The sequence below is a fragment of the Myotis davidii genome, unplaced genomic scaffold (assembly GCF_000327345.1).
Source record: "Myotis davidii unplaced genomic scaffold, ASM32734v1 scaffold2370, whole genome shotgun sequence".
Classification (NCBI taxonomy): domain Eukaryota; kingdom Metazoa; phylum Chordata; class Mammalia; order Chiroptera; family Vespertilionidae; genus Myotis; species Myotis davidii.
The window spans coordinates 214,263-231,715 of record NW_006282189.1 but is presented as its reverse complement, the minus strand read 5'-3'; the positions used below and the strand labels follow the sequence as shown (position 1 = coordinate 231,715).

The following is a 17,453-nucleotide window of genomic DNA, read 5'->3' as shown; positions in this document are numbered from 1 at the left end:
AGAAGGGGCACTTTTTTCACACTGTCATCTAAGCTTCTTACTATTATCGTAGTGGTGAATAGGAAGGAATTCCATCTTTTCTTTCCTTTCAGGACCAAGGCCTCAATCCCTTGCTCATGTTTGTATGTCAAAATTTTTTGTCTCCCTCTGTCCCAGGCCTGTGTGTGCCCAGCCAGGCTCCTCCCACTACACTACACTGTCTTTACAGAACAGTAGGTGATAGAAGGAAAAGCTTTTCATAAACAATAAAGCTCCATGAAATGGAGCGACATAGAAGAGGTCTGAGCATATGAAGTGCTTTGGGCAGCCTCTTGGTGCGGAGCTGTATGTAGATAGGTACCATTCAAGCACTCGTTACCTGCCAGGCACCATGCTCAGCCTTCGCCTCTATTGCGCTTGCACTCTGCAAAAGTCCTACGAGGAGGGCCTGTTATCCCCATTTTACAGACGAAAAAATGAGGCCCAGAGAGCTAGAACTTAGGTCTAAGTTCACTCAGCCGGGCAGCACTTGAGTTGTCCCGAGTCCAGGTCTGTTTGAATCCGTATCTGACCCTCTGTGGTAAACTGCTAAGACGCAGGACACCAGCACATGACACACCTGTTTTCTTAAGATCTGAGCTTCCTCCCAGATCTTTAGGATAAACGTCAATGGGGCCAGGAACGTGCTGATGTGTCTGGGAGAAGGGATGTGTGTTAGGAGAAACACACCCCAAATTCCTGACCAACACACACTCAGGGTCAGTGAGCATCCGGGAGGCGTGACTGAGTTGCAATGTTCGAGGACCTGGTTAGCCCATTCATCCTGGTACCGGGGAGACGCTTTCTACACAAGGTAATTCGGCTTGCCCAGGGCCCCGCAGCCAGCTCATGAGGCCGATGTGGAACTAAAACGAGCAAGGTTCTGACCCTTGGCTTCTATCAGTGGCCCCCCTTGACAGGCACCTACTATGTGCCAGGCACTGTACGAAGGGCTGGGTGCTCTGGGAAGAGGAAGCAGGGAAGGATATGGGACGGTCGTGGTTATTTCCGTCCTGGTCATCAGCACGTCTTGGCCACACTGCCGCAGGGTGGCGTAGTTCAGCAGAAAGTAAACAACCAGAGGACTCTTCCCGTAAATGTTGAAGAGGTTGGAAGACATCTCGGGCATTTTGCAGGCAGGGTGAGACTGAGAGAGGGGGGAAATAAAGGGTACTGTCAATTTTACAGCATTAAGAAACGTAATGGGCCGGTTTGGCTCAGTGGATAGAGCGTCAGCCTGGGGACTGAAGGGTCCCAGGTTCGATTCCGGTCAAGGGCACATGCCCGGGTTTGGGGCTCGATCCCCAGTGGGGGACTTGCAAAAGGCAGCCGATCCATGATTCTTTCTCATCATGGATGTTTCTATCTCTCTCTCCCTCTCCCTTCCTCTCTGAAATCAATAAAAATATATTTTAAAAAAATCTTTATAAAAAAAAAAGAAAAGTAAAGGCATTCATGTCCTTTGAGCTGGTAACTCTCATTTTAGGATGCTATCCTAAGGAAGTTACCCAAAAGAAAGAAAAAACGGCTTAGGCACCAAGATGTTGTTTTACTATAACAAAAGGTTAGAATAATGTTCAAGAAGATATTACTATGCCTAACCAAAGAAATAGTTAATTGGTGCTTGTTGAATAGCATGCCACTATTAAAATGTTTATGAAGCCCTAGCTGGTTGCTCAGTGGTTAGAGTGCTGGCCCAAGGACTGAAGGGTCTCGGGTTCAATTCTGGTCAAGGGCATGTACCTAGGCTGCAGGCTCGATCCCTGGCCCTGGTTGGAGTGAGTGCGGGTGGCAACCAATCTCTTTCTGTCTCTCCCTGTCCCTTCCACTCACTCTCTCTCAAAATCAATGGGAAAAATATTCTTGGTTGAGAATTAACAAAATAAAAATAAAATATTTATGAAGAGTTGGTACTAAAATATTGCTTTAGGTGTAATAGATCAAAATAATCAAGATTGAGTAGGTAATATTACATATTTTATATAAAAGAACTATAATAATTATATGAAATAATCCATGGACACAGGCAATAGGATGGTGAAGGCCTGGGGTGGGGAGGGGGACGGGCTAGAGGGAGTCAATGGTGGGGGAAGGGGACATATTTAATACTTTCAACAATAAAGATTTAATTTAAAAAATAAAAATGAAACCATAACAATGCTGGGCTTCATTTCCCCCAATTTTATAGGAAAAGGTCGGAAAAGTTAAACAACTTCCTCAAGAAGCACGGCTGATGAGCTGCAGCACCAAGATTTGAACCCACGCTGCCTGTTCTTGCCACCATGCCCTGCTACTTCTCAAAAACTTCCTGTTAAGCGCGGACAGGAAACGGGCAGTGGTGATAAATACGGAGAAATGAAGAAGGTTCAAGAAGCCTCCTGGAACGCTTGCTGTCCTTGGCCCAAACTCCATGGTCTAAGTCCTTTGCTCGGTGGTGTCTTGGGAAAGCCCCCAACCTCTTGCCCTGCGCAGGGCCCTAAGGGCCCCTCTCCCCTACACAGCACAGCAGGTGCCACTGACAGAAACTACCGGGCACATGGGGCGCATGGGGGGCGGGGAGGAGAAGAAGAGAACACGACCCCGGGGGTCCTGTGCTCCGGGGACTGTGCCGTGCAAGGCTCCACGGTTGGAACCCAGGCTCAGGCCGGACAGACCTGCATGCAAGGCTCTCTCCCTGATTTGCTTTGTGACCTGGGACAAATGAGTACTTGTTCTGACCATCGTCTTCCTCACTAATAAACTAAAGAAAGGCAGAGTCATGATCTCACGGGACAGAGACAGTTAAACCGCAAGTACTGCGCGCACAGGGTTAGCAAGTACCTGCATGGAGGGTTTATTGCATGATAATTATCACCACCACTTCAGGTAAGTCTCATAGCACCATGTCCGCGGAACCACTGTCTCCATTTTATAGAGCAGCAAACAGACCCCGTGCTCTCTTCCCAGTACACCCAGGCTCCTGAATTTCAAGCATTTAAACGCCCGGAGAAATCCAGACAAAACATTTACTTCACTTGTGGCTCACCTCAGCCAGGAATCACCCCGAGGCCCGTGGTCAGCAAACTGCGGCTCGCGAGCCACAGGCGGCTCTTTGGCCCCTTGAGTGTGGCTCTTCCACAAAATACCACGTGTGGGCGCGCACGTACAGTGCGATTGAAACTTCGTGGCCCATGTGCAGAAGTCGGTATTTTGTGGAAGAGCCACACTCAAGGGGCCAAAGAGCCGCGTGTGGCTCACGAGCCGCAGTTTGCCGACCACTGCCGTAGGCAATTTCCTGGCGGAATCACCTGAGTCTACCATTGGAAGTACCCAAATTCTTACCCTGACATCTCCACAGTGCTAGCTTTTGTAGCCATATCCCTGGGCCCCTTTTAAATCACCTCTACTATTAAATTCCAATTCTGTGCTCACCTTCTTAGGAAGCATATTCTCATATATTCTAGCTTCTGATCTTTTCTTGACTTGTGTAGCTTTCCTCAAGGCCTGAGTCTCACCATGATCTGTCAAAGTAATATTAGCAAAAAAATAAAAAATAAAATAATAATAATAATAATTGGGAGTTGGTCAGCCATGGTAGATCTCTGTTTCCTATTAATGTAAAAATGCCTGGGTGGATTCGGATCATTGGGAAATACTAGAGGAAGTAGGTTAGGTACATTTATACAACTTAACTTGAATTTTCTACAGATATACACCTATTGCCATAGATTTTTCCATTTATTAAGCTATCCACCGATCCAAGAAACATTTACTGAGCATCTACTATGTGCTAGAAGTAGATTATCTTCAAGAAACTCATATTTTGCCGAAACCGGTTTGGCTCAGTGGATAGAGCGTCGGCCTGTGGGCTGAAGGGTCCCAGGTTCGATTCCGGTCAAGGGCATGTACCTGGGTTGCGGGCACATACCCAGTGGGAGATGTGCAGGAGGCAGCCGCTCGATGTTTCTCTCTCATCGATGTTTCTAACTCTCTATCTCTCTCCCTTCCTCTCTGTAAAAAATCAATAAAATATATTTTTTAAAAAAAGGAAAAATAAAAGAAACTCATATTTTAGTGAGAGAAAAAAGGCATGCAAGTAGTAAGTGTAACGCTAACTCAGGTGCCATCATAGAGTTCTCTACAAAAGTGGAACTAAATCAGTGCTTGTTGGACTGAAAAGACAATTATGTCTTCTCATAAGATATTACTTGGTGCCAGGGCCCAGGCTAGAAGGGAGCAAACTAGGGTGACAAATCATGTTGAAATAAACTCAAGAAAGGAGACGATCACTGAGTCGAAGCTGACACTTCCCGTTTAGCTAGTTCCTGTACCTTGCGTGGTGTTCTGTGATTGTGGGGTGTCCTCTGAATTCTCGGATAAACAGCTTCTCCTGCTTTTCAAACGCCCACTAGTCCACTGCAGGGGAGAGGGGGGATAACAAATTCAGTCCAAGTGGCAGTGAGACTAATACAAAAAGGTACATGCCATTTTGGCCATTAGTTGGCCCTGTAATTAATGGATGACATCCTATTTCCTAGATATTTCTGATTCTTCTCGTAGAGGGAGAGCTTTCAGGCACAGCCTGACAACGCAGCCCTTCACCCGGGAACTTGGTGGAGAGAAGAGGCTGATGTAGAAAATGCGAGGGCTGGGGACTGAGGCGCCGGTTCCCGTCCCGGACCTGCTGCGCCAGCCGGCGGCCCTGGGCACGTCGCTGAATTCTCGATGCCTTGGTTTCCTCGTGGGGTTCTTATGAGACTAAGGCAGCTATCGCGTGCAAAGTGCAGGGGTGGCTGCTCATGGGCAGAGCTCTGAGAAACAGCGGCCGCTGTCCGTGCCATCACCGCTCCTCCTTCAGCAAACATTTCACCGAGCCACGACTACCGTGCCTGGCACCGGGGACACTGAAACGCAGTCCCTGCAGAGCGCCCGGGCTAGCAGAGGCGAGACCAGTGACAGACAGACATGCTGAGGTGTGGAAAGTGTCACGCGTTTAGGAGAGAAGGTTAGGTGTGTCTGTGAGTGACAGAGTGGCTCAAACTAGGAGGAACTTCTTTCCCACATATCAGCCTAAAGGCAGACAGTGTAGGGCTTGTACAGTGGGGCCTTGACTTACGAGTGTCCCGACTAATGAGTTTTTCGAGGTATGAGCCGTCTCTCGGCCTATTTTTTGCTTTGAGTTGTGAGCTAAAATTCGGGTTACGAGCCAGCTTCAGATACCCCACCGCTAGTTGGCGCAGCGAACGTCACAGTGAACGCCACAACATCAGCCCAGCACCACGTGTCTCACTTGTTCTCTGTTGATTTGACATACGAGTAATTTGAGTTACGAGCTCTGTCATGGAACGAATTAAACTCGTAAGTCAAGGCCCCACTATGTATTTCTGCTGAGATAAGCCCTTCAGGCCTCCGACTTCTTCCAGCACAAGGCTCCACCCTCCCCAGGATAGAAACCTTGTTCTGAGGGTCCAAAATGGCAGCTAGCGCTCCAGCCCTTACACTCACATTCCAGGGAGCAGAATGGAGAGAACAGCAGAGAGGCAAAGGACTCACTGTGCTCTTTCCGTAAGGCTCCCCACCACCCTCCCGAATCTCATTAACTGGGTCTGTCGAATGGCTACCCATGTCGGGAGGCTAGGAAGGAATCTTGTATCTGGCCACATAAGTGCCCAGATGAAAATCAGAGGTTCTCTCCTATAGAGGAAGGGAACACAGACACAACCGATAGCAGGCCGGATGCAGTGCGAGCAGCGCATCATAAGAAGGCAGAGTGGGAATGCTGCGTTCTGTCTGGGGGAGCTCACTCGGCTGGGAGAGCTGGAGGGTTTCCAAGGAGAGGAGACACTTTGGTTCTGTCTTTAAGGATGAGTAGGAGGTTAGTGATGCTAAACAGATGGCCCACCAAGTGGCAGACGAGCAGCCCACCAGTCTCAACAACTGCCACTTCGCTTTTATAAAAATACTAGAGGCCCGGTGCACAGATTTGTGCACCCGTGGGGTTCCTCGGCCTGGTGTGCGCCCTCTCGCAATCCGGGACCCCTCGGGGGATGTAGTCCTGTACGAAGCAGCAGGCGGCCGAGCGCCATGCGCTCCCACTCATCCTGGCCCCGCAGCCCCTCTGCAGCTGTGCTCGCCAGCTGTGAGCCCAGCATCAGTCCGCTCAGGTGCGCTCCCCGTGTGGGAGCGCACTGACCACTAGGGGGCAGCTCCTGCATTGAGCGTCTGCCCCCTGGTGGTCAGTGCACATCATAGCGACTGGTCCATCGGTCATTCGGTCGTTCAGTCGCTTAGGCTTTTATATATATAAATATACAGAGATGATATTTGATTAGAGAGGAGAGAGCTGAAAGAACTTCCCATACACTATGCAGCTGGTTGTGCAACAGATACTGATGTTTATAGTTTAAAGTGGTGACTGGGATTTGTTAGAGAGAAAACACTCCCAGGGGTCAATGAAGCATCATGTTCATTCTTAACAGGCCTCAGTGAGCCTGATAGTAGAGCAGAGAATAAACGCAGAGACCGGCTTGGTTTGCGTGATTAGACTCTCCTGTTTGTTGGAGAGGCAGCATAGTGATGCAGACGGAGCCCAGGCTGACAGCGTCCTGACGTCAGCGGAAGTCAGCTGTGGGGCCCAGGGAAGTGATTTAGCTCTGGGAGGCATGTCTTCCTTTGCCGAATAATAATCATTACCGCCCGCTGGCGTGGCTCAGTGGTTGTGCGTCGAACTATGAACCAGGAGGTCACAGTTCAATTCCCGGTCAGGGCACATGCCCGGGCTGCGGGCTCGTATTGGGGCAAGCAGGAGGCAGCCAATCAATGGTTCTCTCTCATCATTGATGTTTCTCTCTCTCTCCCTCTCCCTTACTTTCTGAAATCAATAAAAATATATATTTTTAAAAAAGATAATCATTATCGACCTTGCAGAAATGTTGTAAGGACTAGGGAGGATATTTGCAAAGACAATCTGCCCATGATGGACTGTCCAATTACTTTTCTATCTATTCTCATGTGACCAGCAACCACCCCGAGTGTATGAGGCTAGGTGACATCGTTGGGATGGGGGTAACATAAGAATGCTCTGCGCCCTGGCCGGTTTGGCTCAGTGGATAGAGCGTTGGCCTTCGGACTGAAGGGTCCCAGGTTTGATTCCGGCACATGCCCAGGTTGCGGGCTCGATCCCCAGTAGGGGGTGTGCAGGAAGCAGCCAATCAATGATTCTCTCTCTCCCTTTCCCTTCCTCTCTGAAATCAATAATATATATATATTAAGACTGCTCTGGGGCCCCCTCCCCACCACAGCACAGAGATGGAACCATTCTACCCCACGTGGTCACCCTGCTGCTCAGACTGTGCACGCTGAGAGCTCAGGAAAGCAGGAGACAACATGAGAGTTAATCCGGAGATGCCCAGAAATACCTGAGAGGGGCCTGGGCTTTGAGATCTAGTACTAGCAGGTAGGGGCACAAGCTGGAGGAATCTGGGTCAGCACTGCCATTGACCTACACTGTGCCCAGGCCCCACACCGTGCCCAGGCCCCGCACCGTGCCCATGCTCTGGAACTTGGGAAAATCCAGGCCCCCCCGCCCAAGAAGGTGGGGTGAGGAGTGCAGAGATGTGGGACTGACCGGAAGGCACTGGAGCTTATGGGGCTCCAAGGGGCCTGGGTTTGTGCCTCCCCACTCACCTGAGAACAGGAGACTTTCCCGCTACGGACAATCTTGTAAGAAGAGTATGCCTTAGGAATGAGGAAAGACATCTGTTTTTCTAGGAAAGAGAAAAGGTTGTTCCTCAGTTCCTTCATGTCTTGGGTGACACTGCAGACCAGGAGCCTCGGTCTGTAGACAGCCCCCTCCCTGGAGGCAATACCAACAGCAAAAGAACCAGCCTCAGGCAAAGCAGAACCACTTCCTGAGTGACCTTGGGCAAGTTACCTACCCTCTCTGATCCCATTAAAGGTACGGATACTAACCACCTCACAGGGCCAATGAACCAATGACAGGAAATATGTATGCAGAGTACACAGGACGAGCACTCAATGCACAGGAAAAAAAAAGACTTCAAAAGAAGAACCAAAACCTCAGAACCCAGCAAAACTGAAATGAATGAATGTTGGGTTAAATGCTTTAAAAACTAACAACCTATCAATCTCATAAGATTTAAAATTAGTATTAACTGAAATGTCATTACATTTGAAGACAATTCACAGGTTAGATTTTCTTTTCCCCTTGAAACTCCTGTGCCCATGACCACTGCGGAGAGAGCAACCCTATCGTGTGAGGCAGTAACTGTAAACACGTAGGAGAGGGGCACACAGCGGGGCCGGGCTCCGGGAATGCTCATCTCCAGCCGGTCACCGCAGCCGCGCTCAGTCCTCCAAGACTGTCCGGAATGTTCTTCCCTGTGCCCTGCACCGGGGCTTCTCAAACTAGAACGTGCTTGTCGATCACAGCGGATCATGGTAGACTGCAGTCTGATTCGGTGCAGCTAGAGCAGCGGTTCCCAACCTTCCTAATGCCGCGGCCCCTTCATACAGTTCCTCATGTTGTGGTGACCCCCAACCATGAAATTGTTTTCGATGCTACTTCATCACTGTAATGTTGCTACTGTCATGAATCGTCATGTAAATATCTGACATGCAGGGTGCATTTTCAGGGGTCGCGGCCCACAGGTTGAGAGCTGCTGAGAGGAATGCTGGGCTGCAGGTCCTTGGACCACACTCCGCAGTCCTGAGTTTGAATCCTGCCTCAGCCACGGGCTGCTTATCCCTCCCGGTCCTCCTGCTGCCGCCAGAGGAATGCCTCTCTGCTCCCCGCATGCCTCTGGGTCTTCTCACCCGCTGTTCCCTCTGCCTGGAACAGTCGTCTTCCCGTTTGCAGCCTAAACCACACATCCTTTAAATCTCGGCCTAACTGCCACTCACTGTCCCTCTCAGGGCTGGACTGGGTGCCCCTCCCCGTGCCACTCAGCACCTATCCCCGTCTCAGTGCCCGTTCACTGCGGCATCATCGTGTTGCCCGTATCTCCCATCAGACTGCGCGGCGGGGGCTGTGCTGGCCTCCCCGGGGGATCCTCGTGTCTGCCTGGCACAGGCCTGGCACGCGGTGCTCTGTCTGCACCTGCTGACTGCGGGAGGAAGCTGGCCTGGGGAACTGCTTCTCTGAACTCTAGTCCCCTCATCTGAGGACTCAGTGTGTCCTTCAGCTCGTTGTGGTGAAGATTCAGTAAAGACGATGAAGAGCTGGGCGTGGTGCCTGGCACACGGCAGACCGTAACTGGCATCTACTATAATATAAAGTACCGCCACCCCCCCCAAACAATGACGCTGCGCTGACTAACTGTGGCTCCTAAATGCACATGGCAGTCAGTTTGGGGCTAGTTTGGGGATCCATGAGAGAGAACCTGGCCTGAGGATTTCAATACGAAGGCCTTTCCCTGCCCCAGCTAGATGGTGGCTGGGCGTGACCGGGGCAAAGGGGACAGAAGTCCATAAGCGGGACTTACCCCTTCTCCATCGTCTTCTTCTCGACATTAACCCTTCTCTCCGGAATCTCTCTGGGTCCAGGTTCGAGTAGTCCCAAGTGTCATAGCCCAGTGGGCTGGGATATATACCTAAGGGGAAGGCAAACGTGATCCTGAAAACTGCCCAAGAGGACGAGAGGCAGGAAACAGAAGACAGAGGCCTCTGAGCTGCCCCTGCTGGTCCCGGGGAGGCTGGGTTTCCAGCAAGCACCATCCCCATCCCACAGACCCTGTGGTCTTGGGAGTCACGTCCCCTCTAAGAGGCTTTGGTTTCCTCATCAGGAAAATGCAGACGGTGACGCCCACCCTGCCCTCCTGACAGCGTGGGTGTGAGGATCAGATCACAGCACAGACAAGGGACCCTGGGACGTGCTGTGCAGAGGTGAGGGCTGTACAGAGGGGAAGGCGTTGCAATGTTTGTTTTCACGCCTGTCGCCTCTGCTTTTACTGGACTATGAGCTTGTGAGGGCAGTCTGATTTCTCGCTCCACCTCCTGTCCCAGGGCTGACTGTTGGACCTGGAACATGAGAAACAGGGATTGGGTAAATTTTATTCCGCATGATATCACACTCAGCTGAGTGACGGAGGGGTTCGCCCCAGGGTTCGATGGTGACGTTTATGGGACTAATGCTCCCCTGTTAAGGAAACCATGTGTCTCAGAGTCTTGGCTTCTCGGAACCTGAACCCGCAGACATGAGGGGACTCCACTGTCTCCCTCAGTTGTTCGGTTTGGGAAAGAAAAGACCCAGGATTAGCTGAGAAATGTGCCTCAATGCACAGCTGTTGTCTGTGGGACGAAGTAAGGAGACAGGAGGCTTGTTACTGGGGATGGATCAGGAAGAGGAGGCACAGCTTGGACAAAAAGGGGAATCGGAAGGAGGGACAGAGAGTCAGGGAGTAGGAGGCAGAGTGGCAGGAGGGCCAAAGACCCAGCTTTGCCTGGTGCCGAATCCGATGCCTGGATCTGAGTGCGAATCCCCCATGAGTTTGCTGTTGAATTTCTTGGATCCTGCAGTTGCCGAGAGGATTAAATGGGCGTGCGGACTATTGTCCTTACAAAGGTCCGCTTGCAAGTCTGGCCCTGAGCTGGCCTCTGGGATGGACCTTGACTGGTGAACATTTCCTTCCACTGACATAAAACTTTCCCTAACCACTGAGAACAAATGGATAATTCCGAGAAACATACAACCTACCAAGACTGAATCATGGAAGATATAGGACATCTGAACAGACAAATGAGTAAGGACAAAAGCCCAAGACCAGATGGCTTCACAGATAAATTCTAATAAAATTTAAAGACGAACTAACTCCAATCCTTCTCAAGTCCTTCCAAAAAATTGGAGATGAGGGAAGTCTCATTATAGAAGACTAGCATTATCCTGATACCAAAGCCAGATAAGGATACCCTAAGAAAAGAAAATTATAAGCCAATATCTCTGATGAATATAGATAAAAAAAATTCTCAACAAAATACTAGCAAACAGAATTCAACAGCACATTAAAAGGATCATACAGCACGATGAAGTGGGATTTACCCTTGGGATGCAAGGAGAGTATGACACACACAAATCAATAAATGTGATACATTATATTACTAGAATGAAAGACTAAAAAGCACACGCTCATCTCAATAAATTCAGAAAAATCCTCTGGCAAAATTCAACATCCTTTCATGATAAAAACTCTAAAAAAAGTGGGTATAGAAGGAACATATCTTAACATAATAAAGGCCATATATGACAAGCCCATAGCGACATCATACTCAACAGTGAAAGGTTGAAATATTTTCTTCTAAGATCAGGAATGAAATTAAGGTACCCACTCTCACTACGCCTATTCAACACAGTACCAGAAGTCCTAGCCAGAGCAATTAGGCAAGAATAAGGAATAAAAGATATCCAAATCAGAAAGGAAGAAGTAAAATTGTCTCTTTTTGCTGATTACTTGGTATTACATACAGAAAATCCTAAAGATTCCACACAAAAAAACGGTTAGAACTAATAAATGAATTCAGTAAAGTTGCAGGATACAAAATCAACACACAAAAATCATTTATGTTTTTATACACTAACAAAAAACTATCAAAGAAATAAAGAAGACAACCCCATTTACAATAATATTAAAAACAGTAAAATATTTAGGAATAAATTTAGCCAAGGAATTAAAATATATAAGACTATAAGACATTGATGAAAGAAATTGAAGATACAAATAAATAGAAAAATATCACATGTTCATGGATCAGGAGAATTAACATTATTAAAATGTCCATATACCCAAATCCATCTATAGATTCAATGTAATCTCTATAAAAATTCCAAAGGCATTTTTCACAAAAATAGAAAGAAACTATCCTAAAATTTGTATGGATTCACAAAAGACCTTGAACAGCTAAAACAATCTTGAAAAAGAACAAAGTTGGAGGCATCACACTCTCTGATTTTAAACTATATTACAAAGTTACAGAAATCAAAACAGTACGGTACTGGCAAAAGCAGAAATCCACAGACACACAGATCAATGAAACAGAATTGAAAGCCCAGAAATAAACCCACACAGATAGAGTTAACTAATATTGGAAATTCAAGTGTCATAGCCCAGTGACACTTATTTCTCCAAGAATAATTGATGGAGAAAGGATAGTCTCTTCAATAAACGGTGCTGGGAAAATTGGATATTCATGTGCAAAAACAAAAAATGAAATTGAAACCCCTGTCTTACACCACTTACAAAAGTCAATTCAAAATGGATTGAAGACTTAAGTGTAAGACCGGAGACCATAAAACTCCTGGAATACAACCGACCGGGAAAACTCTTTGACATTAATTTTGTCAATGATTTTTTTCACATTACACCAAAGGCACAAACAACAAAAGCAAAAACAAACAAGTGGGACTATAGTCAACTTAAAAGCGTCTAAACACAAAAGAAAACAAAATGAAAAGGCAACCGACTGAATGGGAGAAAGTATTTGTAAATCATTTATCGGATGAGGGGCTAATATTCAAAGTATAAAAGCGCATACAACTCAGTAACAAAACAAATAATCCAGTTAGGAAACGGGCAGAGGACCTGAATTGACATTTTTCCCAAAGATACTTAAAATGGCCAATAAGTGCACGAAGAAGTGCTCAACATCAGTAACCATCAAGGAAATACAAATCACCTGTATGCATATATGCATAACCCTTGGACACAGACAATAGGGTGGTGAAGGCCTGGGATGGGGGGAAGGGTGGGCTGGAGGAAGCATTTATCTGGGTTTCAGTCTCAAGGAGACATATGTAATACTCTCAAAAATAAAGATTTTTTTTTTTTAAAGGAAATACAAATGAAAACCACAATGAGATGTCACCTTATGGCCATCAGAGTAGCTATTATAAAAAAGACAAGAAATAACAACTGCTGGCAAAGATGTGGAAAAAAGGGAACTCCTGTGACCTGTTGGTGCGGATGTAAATTGGTACAACCATTATGGAAAACAGTATGGATGTTCCTCAAAAATTAAAAACAGAATTACCATACAATCCCAGCATCTCATCTCTGGGTACATACCCAAGGAAGTGAAATCACTGTCCTGAAGAGATATCTGCACTCCATGCTCAGTGCAGCACTAGGCACATAGCCAAGGCCTGGAGCCTAAATGTCCATCCACCAATGGATGGGTCACGAAAGTGTGGCATATACACGCAATGGAATGTTCTTCAGCCACGAAAAGGAGATCCTGCCATTTGTGACAACACGGACAGACCTTGAGGACACTATGCTAAGTGAAGTAAGTCAGACACAGACAAATATTGCATAATCTCACTTATGGTTAGGATCTTAAAAAGCTGAACGCAGAAGCAGAGAGTAGAAGGGAGGCTGCCAGGAGGTGGTGGGTGGGGAAATGGGGAGGTGTTGGTCCAAGGGTATAAGCTTCCAGCTATAGGAGGAACAAGTTCTCAGGATTTGATATCCATTATGTGACTATAGTTAACAATACTGTATTGTCTACTTGAAAGTTGCTCTGAGAGTAAATCCTCAATGTTCTCATCATAACCACCACCACAAAAAATGGGAATTACGTGAGGTGCAGGATGCGTTAGTCAACCTTGTTATGGTAAACTCTTAGCAGTATATACGCGTATGAAGTCATCACATTGTACCTTAAACTTACACAGGGCTACATGTCAATTACATCTCAATAAAGTTGGGGGGAAACATTTTCCCTAGTGCAGCGGTTCTCAACCTGTGGGTCGCGACCCCTGAAAATCCATCCTGCATATCAGATATTTACATGACGATTCATAACAGTAGTAACATTACAGTTATGAAGTAGCAACGAAAATAATTTTATGGTTGGGTCACAACATGAGGAACTGTATGAAAGGGTCGAGGCATTAGGAAGGTTGAGAACCACTGCGTGGACAAGAGGGGGTCACTGTGCCTCGACTGCTTGTAAATGATGTGGCTTATGCTGAACCTCTGCTCTTCTGGAATCTGGGGCATGTGGACAGAGGCGGCTGCACGACCACCCCCCAAAAGTCTTGGGTGCTATTTCTCTGGTGGGATTCTGGGCAGGAACGTCACGGTCAGGGGGCTACATGTTCGTTGCAGAAGGAGAGGGTTCTGCATAACTCCTCCCGGGAGGGAGAGAGCATGCGGAAGCCTGCACGGACTCCTCCCAACCCTGACTGTCTTCTCCCCTACGATCCGCTGTGCATCCTACCACGTCGCTGTCATACATCTCAGCCATGAACACACCGGCGAGTTCTCTTAGCAGGTCCCCTACGGGGGGAGTAAGCTTAGAGACCGCCAGCACAGCAGGAAATGTGACAGGCGCTTACTTAGCAGAGTACTTAGTGCACAGGAACCTCTCGATAACGGTGGCTTTTAGTGACCTTAACTATGTCTGTGCTGAGCCCTGGCTGGTGTGGCCCGGTTGGTTGAGTGTCATCCTGTGCACCAAATGGCTGCCAGTTCGATTCCTGGTCAGGGCACATGCCCCGGCTGTGGGCTCAATCCCCAGTAGGGGGTGGACAGGAGGCAGCCAATCAATGATTCTCTTGCATCATTGATGTTTCTATCTCTCTCCCTCTCCCTTCCTCTCTGAAATCAATAAAAATATATTTTTTAAAAAAAGGAAAGAAGGGAAAGCAAACATCATACCGGCACCGTGTGTGCTGCCGACAAGGGGAGACTACGCAGGTGGGCCGCCGGCCTCACTCAGGCGAGGGCTGTGGAGGGTGCGATGCTCTCACCGGCATTCGGCTTTGGGGTTCCTGAGTTCTGGGTCCATCAGCTCACAGCACAAAGGCAGCTTGTGCACAGCAAATGGGGCTGCGCTCAAACCTGAGGCCTGCAGAGGTAGCCGGACACAAGCCGGGGACTGGGATGGCTCAGAGTCGTTCTGAGGAAGCAGGGAAATTGGACCCGCGGCTCTAAGCGCACACTGTTCTTTAATGTCCAGGAGAGGAGAGGACATCCGCCTCGATGAAGGGATGGCACACAAGAACACACTCCGGTGGGAAGGGTATTTCCGGAATTGCTTCCCTAGCCACCTCTTACCTGAAATCCACAGGCTCATGGTGTTACAGATGTAAGACTTGAAGTCGTGTGTGTTGAGCCAGGACTGTGGGAAGCAGGAACTGAAGCTGGTGTACAGGCCTTTACTCAGAAGCGATGGCAGCCTCTGGGAGCAAGCAGAGCTTAGGCAACATTCTAGACATTTCTAGACCCAGAAAAGAGCCCCTGACATCAGAAAGGACCTGTGATAAAATTCCTACCTGCTGCCTGGCCGTTGTGGCTCAGTGGTTGAGCATCAACCATGCACCAGGAGATCATGGTTCGAATCCCGGTCAGGGCACATGCCCAGGTTGTGGGCTCCATCCCCAGTATGGGGCACGCAGGAGGCAGCCGATCAATGATTCTCTCTCATCATTGATGTTTCTCTCTCTTTCTCCCTCTCCCTTCCTCTCTCTGAAATTAATAAAAACATATTTTTCTTAAATTCTCTACCTGACAGGAGGCTGCCTTCCTCGTTATGAGTGGAGCAATTTCCACCTGCACTGTCCCACAGCCTGGTGAATTCCTTCCCCTATCTGGGAGCATGTCTCAAACATGCTATGCTGGTCAGCAACCCTTCCACTAGCCCCTTCTGCAAGCAGCCAAACAGTAGTCCAGAAGGTGACAAGATACCCGTGACCCCCAGAAATGATACTACTCACTGGGGTTTTCCTACGCACAGGTGTACTGTCATTTCTTAACTATGCTTGAGCTCACATTATACATTTATATTTGGCTTTATTCATCTACCATCCTATATAATAAAAGGCCAATATGCAAACTGACTGAACAGCAGAACAACCGGTCACTATGACGCACACTGACCACCAGGGGGCAGATGCTCAATGCAGGAGCTTCCCCCTGGTGGTCAGAGTGCTCCCACAGGGGAAGCGCTGCTCAGCCAGAAGCCAGGCTCAGGGCTGGTGAGCACAGCGGTGGTTGCGGGAGCCTCTCCTGCCTCTGTGGCAGCGCTAAGGCTGTCTGGGGAGGGCCTAAGCCAGCCGTGGGCAAATACAGCCCGCGGGCCGGATCCAGCCCGTTTGAAATGAATACAACTATTGAAAAAAAAGACCGTACCCTTTTATGTAATGATGTTTACTTTGAATTTATATTAGTTCACACAAACACTCCATCCATGCTTTCGTTCCGGCCCTCCGGTCCAGTTTAAGAACCCACTGTGGCCCTCGAGTCAAAAAGTTTGCCCACCCCTGGCCTAAGCCATCAGTCAGACATCCCCCAAGGGCTCCCAGACTGCGAGAGGGTGCAGGCTGGGCTGAGGGACCTCCCCCATCCACAAATGCACGAATTTTGTGCACTAGGCCTCTAGTTATAACATAAGCACTTCTCCAAGTTATTATAAACTCTTTGGGGTTCTTTTCCCAATAGTAACTTTTATAATATTACTAGAGGCCTGGGGCATAGATTCGAGCACCAGTGGGGTCCCTTGGTATGGCCTGCGGTGATCAGGCCGAAACTGGCAGTCTAACACTGCCTGCCGCTCCCACCTGCCACTCCTGCTCATCCCAGCCCCTCTGTACCTGCCGCTGCCACTGCTCAGTAACCTCACTGCTGCTCTGCTGTGGTCTCAGGGCTGCGGGAGCCAGCTGTGAGCCCTGCGTCTGGCACCCGTTGGTCAGCTGAGCGGTGCTCCTGCTGTGGGAGCGCACCGACCATCAGGGGGCAGCTCCTGCATTGAGTGTCTGCCCCCTGGTGGTCAGTGCGCATCACAGCAACTGGTCGAGCAGTCAGCTGGTTGCTTAGGCTTGTATATATATAAATGCTGAGTGGCCATATCAAAATTACCTAAATATCCCCCATTGTTTTCTAAGACTTTGCATTACAAATTATGCTGAATAATAATTTTTATTTGTTAAACTATCTCACTGGCACATATTAGACAGTCAAAATTGCTGAATGAATGCATGCATGAATAAAAGCAGCTTTTCCTGTGTATTAAATATGTCTTCTAAAAGATGGTATGTTAATACTATTAATTATAGCAGCTCTGATATATTGGGGGCTTATCGTACGCTGGGAGATATGTCAGATGCCTTACAAATATCATCTCAGTTAATCCTTAGGACAAGTCAGTGAGAGGCATTTTTGTCCCCATTTTATGGGTGATGAAACAGAGGCACAGAAAACCTAAGTGAAGTGTTAAGTGGTCACTTAAATAGCTTAAGTGCCTTACAGCACATTTCACTCCCCACTCGTCCTGTCCAAGTGCCATTTCCCTATATCCTTTTTAAAAATATATATATTTTATTGATTTTTTTTTACAGAGAGGAAGGGAGAGGGATAGAGAGTCAGAAACATTGATGAGAGAGAAACATCGATTAGCTGCCTCCTGCACACCCCCTACTGGGGATGTGCCCGCAACCAAGGTAC

The 17,453-nt window shown here is 48.1% G+C and overlaps 1 protein-coding gene across 1 annotated transcript in view; it reads right to left on the bottom strand.

Annotated features, from left to right (window-relative positions):
• The window catches only part of FAM227A (family with sequence similarity 227 member A), a 52,808-nt gene that overhangs the window by 10,916 nt on the left and 24,439 nt on the right, over positions 1–17,453 (bottom strand). Inside the window, exons 8-13 of the mRNA XM_015568807.1 lie at positions 15,069–15,192; positions 9,501–9,608; positions 7,684–7,763; positions 4,329–4,413; positions 3,430–3,518; positions 1,008–1,165 (exon numbers count right to left, since the gene is read on the bottom strand). Coding sequence (XP_015424293.1) covers positions 1,008–1,165; positions 3,430–3,518; positions 4,329–4,413; positions 7,684–7,763; positions 9,501–9,608; positions 15,069–15,192 — 644 coding nt within the window. The remainder of the gene's footprint in view (positions 1–1,007; positions 1,166–3,429; positions 3,519–4,328; positions 4,414–7,683; positions 7,764–9,500; positions 9,609–15,068; positions 15,193–17,453) is intronic.